General features: G+C 42.0%; 1 protein-coding gene across 5 annotated transcripts in view; it reads left to right on the top strand.

The window, feature by feature from the left end:
- The first annotated feature begins 4,426 nt into the window (after positions 1 to 4,426).
- EPHA7 (EPH receptor A7) overlaps positions 4,427 to 9,795 on the top strand; it is a 241,926-nt gene continuing 236,557 nt past the window's right edge. For 4 of the 5 annotated variants that reach the window (XM_055000378.1, XM_055000369.1, XM_055000362.1 and 1 more), the window contains exon 1: positions 4,427 to 4,744. In XM_055000378.1, coding sequence (XP_054856353.1) covers positions 4,648 to 4,744 — 97 coding nt within the window. In that variant the 5' untranslated portion in view covers positions 4,427 to 4,647. Of the gene's footprint in view, positions 4,745 to 6,961; positions 7,041 to 9,795 lie in introns of those variants that run through there. The other variant, XM_055000387.1, reaches the window with a different exon arrangement.

Genomic DNA, 9,795 nt, shown 5'->3' with positions numbered 1-9,795 from the left:
ACTACAAAAGCACTTTGGTGTGACTCAAGTAAAGTCAAAGTTTTCATTGCCTTCTCTTTTTATAAATATTATATAATTGACATTACTATATAGATATAAAATAATTTCTAATAATTAGTACAGCCTATTGTTCCTTAAAGTCAATAGGATTGTGCCAAACTGTAAATCCAGATTTGGATAATGGAAATGTATTTGTGGAGCGAGTGATTTTACTGGGAATTGATCTAACAACGTTGCATTAAACTAAATCATACCATAATCCTTCACAATTTTTTTTAACCAATGAAAAGTGCTTTAATTTCTAAGGCCATCTCAGTGACAGCCATGTCTTTGGCAGAAAAGGACACAGAGACCTCACACGTAGCTGCATATAGGCAGCTCACTGAAGTGTACATAAAGACGTATGGCCTGGAACACAAATTCAACACGAGTATAAAAACAGAATAAGAGTATTACACACACTTTCCTAAAACCAGCTGTCCATGGAAAAATGTGGGAGGAGAGGTTATTGTCCCAAGCTACCTTATGTTATCTGGCTCTGCAGCTCTCATGGTTAGTATATTAGTTTTTGTGCTCTGACAGCTGCAGTGCAATCCTAGGTAGAGTTTAACTCTTCGGTGACCCTAGAATGGTGTAATTCTACTTAGTACTGCACTATGTAAGAGCCCCATGGTGCAGAGTGGTAAGCTGCAGTACTGCAGCCCAAGCTCTGCTCATGACCTGAGTTCGATCTTGGTGGAAACTGGGTTCAGATAGCTGGCTCAAGGTTGACTCAGCCTTCCATTCTTCTGAGAGCCTCACTGAAAGTGACATCTTACACGCGAACGGCACTTAATCATTTTCGCAAGTCTTTCTGGGAACTGAAATCCCTCTCCCCTACCACTTTTCCTTCTGTTCCTTCCCCCCTCTGTTAGAATGGCTGCCTGAAGAGACGGAGAAAGCCTACGGCAACAGCAGCTTTTGCAAATCGTCTTGCTGGGGGGTGGGGGATGACTTTCTCTGACTTTTAAGGCAGCGATTCTAACAGTTCTAACAGAGAGGGAAGGACTTCACCGACATGTCAGCTTTCTCCAATCGCTGCCTTAAAAGTCAGAGAAAGCCTGCTTTTGCAAATTGTTTCTCCAGTCACAAGCCTGCTCTCAATGATCTTTGGGGGCGGGCAGCTGCAACTTTCTCAGCTTTCTCTAGAGCATCCCCCCCTCCCCGAGCAAGACGATTAGCAAAGTTGCAGCTGCCCGCCCCCAAAGATCATTGAGAGCAGGCTTGTGACTGGAGGAACGATTTGCAAAAGCAGGCTTTCTCTGACTTTTAAGGCAGCGATTCTAACAGTTCTAACAGAGAGGGAAGGACACTAGGACTTCACCGACACGTCAACTTTCCCCACCCCCCAGCAAGACGTTTTGCAAAAGCTGCTGTCGTAGGCTTTCTCCGTCTCTTCATGCAGCCATTCTAACAAAGAGGGGAAGGAACAGAAGGAAAAGGGGTGTGGGAGAGGGACTTCAGTACCCAGAAAGACTTGCGAAAATGATCAAGTGCCATTCGCGTGCAAGATGTCACTTGTAGTGAGGCTCTCAGATCAGTAAAATGAGTACCCAGTTTCCTGGGGGTAAATTGTAGATGACTGGGGAAGGCAATGGCAAACCACCCCATAACAAAAGTCTGCCAAGAAAAAGTCATGATGCGACGTCCTCCCATGGGTCAGTAATGACTCGGTGCTTGCACAGGGGACTACTTTTACCTATTGCACTATGTATCATTCTCAAAACTTTACCCCCCTCTCCTCTATATCCCAATAAATTATTTAAGAAAAGTACATGTGGAGTATCCGAGGTAAGGGTGGAGGCACATAAATTAAAACATAACTTCTTGACACTGCAATTGACTTACAAATAATCCTAAGCATATTAACTCAAAGTCCACTCATTTCATAAGGGAGATATTTCCTAGGTAATGTACATGGTTAAGGTAACAGTACTGATTATAGTTTTGGCTTCTCTCTTCCTCAGATACAAACAAAAAGTAGAGAAAGAAAGAAATAATAACCTGTAATTTCATTCATACCTGTGAGAAAAATTTGTGCTATCATATTTAAATAAGTCATAGTCTTGAATTTAATCAGAAAATATTTATATTTTCCCTAAAGTATATTAGTTACCCAGCAGCTGAAATGCATATACAACACATTAAAGTCTCCTTTTTAAAGTCTCTAAAATAATGATCTAACTAACTGGAAAGCTCAAGTGCCTGGAGGATTTGTGTGATATCCGTATATACTCACGAAGTTGCATACAGCATGATTCAGCCAAAAGTAAGCACTTTGAACTCCTATTAATTTCAATGGGAAAGTAAAAGGATGCGTACTTACAATTGCTTCATTTGGATGGATTGTGCCCAATGTCTTTTATGTACTGCAGACTAATGGATAAAAAGTTACGTGTGTTTGTGTTATATATTTTAAACATAATGTTGTCTTTGTTATTATTTTATTATTTATTCAGGACTCTCTCTGCAATGCTGGAAGAACTATAAATATATTATATTATATTATATTATATTATATTATATTATATTATATTATATTATATTATATTATATTATATTATATTATATTATATTATATTATATTATATAACTATATAATATTCTTAGATTAGTGACAATATAATTATATTCAAGTAAACAGATCAACATTTCCATTTTATCCAAGTAAGTGACTCTTTAAATACTCTCATAGGGTTTCGTTCACCAGAACTGCACTCTTCTTTGTGTGCCTTCATCTGTTTCACAGATGTAGACAGATACTGTAAATTGCATTTACAGTATATTGATATCTTTTAAAAGGGCATAGACGATTGATCTATTTTCAGGAAAAAAGTACAAATCACATTTCATACAGAATCCTATCAAGCCTAGAAACACCTTGTGTTCTGAAATGAACAATTACTAAGGTTTAAGTAAACAGATAAATAATTTCATGCCCTGTGCTCCCAAGCCACAAACTTTTTCCCAAGCCGGAGCCAATCACTCTAACAACACAACTCTCTGTTTTGCACTTGTCGACAATTAGATTTGTTTTTCTATTCATACAAAGGACATAGCTGAGTTAAGATGCCCAGGACAATCAACAGTAAGACTCCTGTCCCCTAACCCCTTATCTCATTCTTAAAAGCTTTCTTTAAGCGAAAGGAACTTTTTAAATGTGTGGTTTCACCTATTCAGTTATTTTTTTAAAGAAAGTGGAAAGAATAAAATTACCAGGTTTCTGTTGCTGGGAAAGCAATAGAATGGATGAGCAACTGGATGAGCTTTAAATATAAATAACTTGACCATTTTCTTCCTTTAACAAAGAAAGCACAACTTATTTTTATCTGATTATTCCTTGCTTGTGGTAGTGCCTGACAGGGGAAAGAATGCCAAAGAACAACTAGATTTATATTGTCCTGATGGGAGAGGAGAAGGAAAATAGTAAAATTTTTAAAAACTTGCTAAAATTAATCCTTTAAAAAATACAGCAGAAACAATTGCAAATTAATCAAAATTTTTAAATTGCAGGAAACCCAATGAGAATATTGCATATTCACATTGTTTGCATCTGAAAGCAAACTAAATGTTTTATTGCAGATGTTCATAACTGACAGAATATTGAGCAAAGGAGGCATCGTGCTGGATAGTTATTTTAAAACTAATTTTTTTTTGGAACACCAAGGACATTGCAACACATACTTGTTAGTGTGTTGATGTTTTGGGTTAACATTTAATACATTTGCACATGCAGTAGGCACACTTCCAATTGCTTCAAACTTTTCCAAAATAATGTATTTGATCCAGATTCTTAAATCAAACCTTAATGTTACTGTTGGGGAAAATAAAAGGAGGGGGTTGGAAAAGCAGCAAAGAATTCAGGAGAGGATCAAAGCAAATCCTTGAAGGAGGAAGTTAACACGCTACACCAATTTTACATTCACAAGGTCTTCTAGAAGCGTTTCATTTCACTTTCTTTACCATGGAAACTAATTCGGCTCAAATGCCAGTTGTTGCGGATCGGGCTACGAATGTACACCGTATGCGCTGCGATTTATTGCTGCCTCTTACACAGTCTACTCCACGTCCACCTCCGGCAAACGAGCACTAGAAGGACTATAACAACCTGAAGGGGAATCCAGGACCAGCTGCAATCTGACACCTTTTCCCGCTGATTGGCTACATCGTCTAGCTCCGCCTCCATCGCTGGGGCGGTTTGTTGCTCGGCTGAACCGCAAGCATCTGGGATTCAGAGCTCTCTTAGGTTGGACTGGGGTGCCAATCATTCTGAAGGACGGGCAGCACTCCGGGCTCTAGCCCTGCCCCTTTCCCCCTCCTCCCCCCGCGCCTATTGATATTATTGGAGTGTGGAGCAAGCGGCCGGTCTGCAGTCGGAGACTCGCAGGCAGCAAATACGGAGGCAAAGCGATAAGGGAAGGGGAGAAGGCAGCCGGCGAGAGCTCCGTGCAAGAGCGCTGCAAAATAAAACACATTGCAGAACGAGCCCTTTTAATACTCACTGAGCGGCAGCAGCGGGAACAGCGGCGACGACCGTACAGTTTCTCTCTATTTCCGACTATCTGTGTAAATAGCTATATTTAAAAACCTCAAGCTCCATGCACCACCATGGTTTTTCCAACTAGGTTCCCTTCTTGGATTATGTTATGCTGCATCTGGCTGCTTGGCTTTGCACACACGGGGGAGGCGCAGGCTGCAAAAGAAGGTAAGGTGATGCCGGAGACAAAGTTTATCTTTCGCTTCCTTGGGCGCAAGGGCTTCGTAGAGTGTGTTGCAAGATGCGAAGTGCATGCAGCCTCCCCCCCCCCCCCCCGCGCTCCTTTCTTTAACCCAGCAGAGATTACAGGAGATCGATTAGCACCCGCAGCCCCTGTTGAGTGACTCGGGCTACTTCCTACTGGAGCGGATGGGTAGCGATTCATTTAGTGTACCGGATTGCGCCTTGGTTGCGTATGTGTCTGAAATTTCGGGTAAGGATTTAGCCTTTCCAAGACACTGCTCGGATGCAAAACCCTTCAGTCATTGGATGTGTGTGTGTGTGTTTTGGGGGGGGGGGGGTTCCATCACGATTAGGTTGCCATTTACAGTCACTGAAAGCTAGCAGTGCGACCCCCCCCCCCTTCCCGCCCCCATCTCAGACAAATACCTTCTCCATGATGAGGGTCTGGGAGTTTGGGGGAACGGAGCTAGGCTCCCACTGCTGGACTACACTGGAGTTTGGAAACACAGACTGCCCCCAAGGGTTCCCCCCCCGCTGGACCGGGGGGAGTTCTTGTTAGCCACCCATGTCACCTCTAAAGAGCTAATAACGAAGCCCACTTGCTCGTTCCGTGCTGAGGGGGTCTTCTGCAGCTCGGAAAGAGCCTTCGGTCTGAAAGCGAGGAGCGGAGCGGAGTCCACTCGTGCACAACTATTGGCACCACACATGCATATATGTATTCCGCCGCGTTGGTGTGTGTATACTGTTAGCCTGTCTGTCGGGAATACACCTAACATATCGACGTGAATACCTATGCAGAACCCAGTTGCCTAGCTGAAGCTACTGTCTTTAGAACGGAGGTAATACTTCACCGACATTTCCCCCTGAATGGCAAGCAGGATTTTTAAAAAAACCCCATCCATCTAATAAGATACATTGAAAAATGCATCGTTACCATTAATATTCAGGGAAATGTACGGTACATGAATGACATCTCTTCCTGGGCTCCGGGGGAATCTGGGCTGCTGTTTAACGAGATATAATAATGTCTTTTAGATGATTCCACCCCATCCTTATACGTCAGCCCCCCCCCCCCCTTTTGAGCTATTGGCATAAGACAAAATACATTTTGAGCCAGTAGCCAGAACTGGACGAGGGGGCGGGTTACTCTCTCCATTATACTGTCCCCTGTCCGCAGATAGGGAAGGGGGGGGGAATCAAGAGCCCCCTCCGAAGTCAGGGTTGAAAAGTTTATCTACCCGGCTAAAATCCTGAATCGAACGGTGAACGGCTGAGAGAGGGAGGCGGCAGGCAGCAAAGCGCTGACTGCGGGAGGGCGAGCGATCGGGGCTGGAAAGCAGCCTGCCTTTGCCGTGCGGTGCCCTTAAGGAGGTTGTGCGTGCGAGAGAGAGGCGGCCCGAAGGAGCTGAGCCTCGGTGACTTTCGGCTACTCTGCTTATCTTATAATCGCGTAGTAATTTGTGGATTGACTCTAGGGTGATTTGAGCTGCCAGAGAGGGAGAGAGGGACGCTCGCTCTCCGTGTGTATGCGTTAGATGTGTATATCCTGATTTCTGGGGCGCCTTTTAGAATCTGAGGCAGGCTGAGCAAAGTCTTTCCTAAAGTAACTTTTTGAAAGAGCCACCCCACCCCCTTTGGGAACAAACAGGAGCCCTCTTTGAAAAGGACAAGCATGAGGGAAAGCCGGGGAAGGCGGTGGGGCTTTAAGTGGGATTGGTTTTGCCCTTTTAAAAATAGGCGAGTCAGACGTGGCGAAGTGAACCGCGCATCTGTGTGAGAAGGGCACTGAGGAAGGGTAACCCGGGCAGCCCGCTGAAAGTAGAGCCGGTCGCTTCTGGGAATGGACTCGGCTGCGCCGGTGTGTTGTTGAGGTGGAGGGCCGGAGAGGATTCGGGGTCCCTTCGGGCTCGTGGAGGACGGCTGCGGGCGAAGCCCCCCCGCCCCCGGCCTGCTGCCGCCGCCGCCGCTCAAGTAACGACTTTGGGCGAAGGGGCTGCTGCTTAGCAAGGACGAGAGCGGGAACGGGCAACTCCCGCGGCGTCAGTCAAGTCAGCCAGCGGGTTCGTTAGCTTGAGTCGGGAAGGCTGGGGAGTGAAGGGAGAAGACGCTTCTCCTCCTCAGCTGGGGAGGAGAAAGGAAAAAAAGACAACGTTTCCGCTGGGGCGCTTGGAGGCGAGATGCCTCTGTCTTTTCCGCTCCCTTAGCAGCCGCTCCCTACGCCATTCTCTTCTCCCGAAGGCCGGTTTAGGATCGTCTCCAAGGAAGCCCCTTCCTCCCTCAGGTTAGAGTCGAAATGGATCCCTTCTCTCTCCATCTGCATTATTCTGCTTTTCTCTCTAGGGAGCGTGTGTGATTTGTGCCAAGCCTTAGTGTTGGGATCTGTTTTTCAGCACCAGGAATGAGGCATGGGACATGAAAGGAATGTGTCTTTCTGACCATGTGCAAAGTGACCTTCCCCTTTCACTGAGTAACCCTAGTCTGTGTCACTCATGAAGAACCAGGCCTGCCTGCTCTAGGGCAGATGGTGGGGCTATCAAGCAGGTTTGACCAAGGGCATTAATGTGTACACTAGCAAAGGGAGAGCAAAAAAGTGTTTGTTATATTATGGAAATAGGTTAAGCAGTCTTTAATTTGGGGTGGGGGGATTCCAAGGGGGGGGCATATCACCTCCCTGAAGGCATGTAGTTGAGGAGCTTGGAACTTACCTCACGGAAAAAACAGCAGGAACGAAGAGAATGAATTTCCCTTATTGTATCACATTATATTTCATTATACATTTATGGGACAGACACCAAACGTTCCAAAAAGCAAAACTCTTTTGGTATCCTGAGGACTGGCTCCAGCTGGTTTTATAGAATGTTTCAAGTTTTCATAGCCATGAACTTTCTCCATCTGGAAAGCTCCACCATGTCTCTTATTTTTGAAATGCTGATCTATGGGGGTCTGATTGTGCAAGGAAGCGGACTTGGCCAATGTGTGGGCTGCAGATTTCATTAGCGGGCTTTCTCAGACAGCTTCTAAAATTTCTTTTCTTTTGCTGGGTTTATCATCCTGGCTGGTTGATAGAACTTGTGTCTTTGAAAAGGGAAAGCTCTGTTATGAGCAGTTGGCCAGCACTTCAGGACTGCCTTGTGAAGTATGAATAAAAAGGTCCCTCAACACCTGTGAAAATGTCTTTTTCTCTGTAAAAAAAATTAGCTGTTTATTCACAATTCATATTACAAGAAAGGATTATTTTCATAGTGTAGAAAGCACACACTGTAGGACAAGTTATAATACTTAAAACGTGCATACTCAAACTATAAATGGGAAGCCTTTTCACTCTAGCTTTAAAAGATGCTTGAGCACCCCTGGGAATGTGTAGGGCAATCAAAGAATTACAAGTGCATTTCAATAGATGCATTGATATCACCATGCAGGGGTTAAATACCCAGTATTTTTTTTTAAGCTAAGCTTATCAGCGTGGTCTTTAATTAGCTACCCAATACACAGTGCTCTATCAGCTTCTAGTTAGGGGCTATTAATAGCCGAAATCCCCTAGATGCCTGAATTAATTAATTAAATAATTAAAAGAAGTTAAGCTATTTAAAGTTTGAGTCGATTCTGAACTTTTTCAATGAGATGCTTCAAGACAATAGTAGGATACAGAAGTCATTGTATTAAACAGTTTTTCCTCAGTATGTTGAAGATTCTCTGAAAATATACTTGAGGTTAACTCATACTGAAATCAATGGCATTTATTTCTTAGTATATTAATGGCTCAGGCTCTAAAGTTGCCCTCAGAAGAAAATGTTGCATCAAAATCACTGGGACTCACTTCCAATTAACACTATTGATAAAAGACTGTGAAGTTAGACAATATTCAAAGACTCTTGCCTGTTTGCAAAGTTCTAAAAGTTTTGTTTTTCATTGTGAGGGCAAGTTCAACCTTGTTATTCATTGTCATGAACGTTGGAAGATTTGTATATTCAGGATTGGTATTATATACAATGTTGAGATTTCAAAGGAATTCTGATAGGACTTCGGGATATATATATTGATTTATATCAACTGGTTATTTTAAATTGAAAGATAGAAAATATACTGGGGGCTAAAAGTTGTAGCTGCTTAGAGATTCATATTGGTGATTAAAATAGGGTGCTCTTTGAAATACAACTTTAAACAATAATTTAACTGTTTAGAGTTCCACATTGCCCAGTACCTTGAGTAGAGCTGTGCAGTTGAGTGTTAGCAGAGTTTAATGACTTTATTTAACTATTGTGTTTCTGTCCATCAAAATATGAATAAAACTATCCTTATATGAACCTTTTTTTATTTATTACTTTGTTGAAATAAGAATCAACAGAACCTGGTGTTAACAGTATGCCAACTGCTGCCAACTATTCTTTCCACTAACTATATCAGTTTTCTTCCCCAAAACTGGGGGAAAAACCTCCTTTGAATTTATAGTCTGTGGGCTAAATTTTAAATCTTTTAAAGTATATTTCCAATAATTAAATATGCGTAGGTATTTCAATATTTGTCCAATAATGAACTGCTAAGTTAATGTGTATTATTTTTGATGTTGAAAAACCCTATGTGAAACATTGTGTTTTCAAATATTGTTGTCCATATAATTGTGTGAATATTACTGTTTTTCATATTTCCTAAATTGTCTCTAATCAGTACGGGTAGAAATAATCATTATATGTAAAAAAGATAAAATAAGTATGGTTAAATGTATATATGTATTTTAATTTTATATTATAAATTAAATTCTTTTTATGAACTAAAGATGTAAATGTATTTTATATTACAGTAGCCAGTATTAGGAAGGCATGGAACAACGTAGACTCCTTTTCAATAAAATTCTTTGAATGTACCATCTGATAAAGAATTTGCAGTGTCAGACCCTTTATGAGTAGTCATTTATGCTTGACAATGAAAAATCAGTGTTCAGACAGATACTGTATATTGTCCTCTTTAAAAAAAAAATTGATGGGAACATAATTTAAATAACTTTTTTTATTCAGTTCTATCATAATATAGTTTAACAT

This window comes from Eublepharis macularius, chromosome 1 (genome assembly GCF_028583425.1).
Source record: "Eublepharis macularius isolate TG4126 chromosome 1, MPM_Emac_v1.0, whole genome shotgun sequence".
In the NCBI taxonomy this organism is placed as follows: Eukaryota; Metazoa; Chordata; class Lepidosauria; order Squamata; family Eublepharidae; genus Eublepharis; species Eublepharis macularius.
Note: the sequence above shows the minus strand (reverse complement) of the source record. Positions and strands in the feature narration are given on the sequence as shown.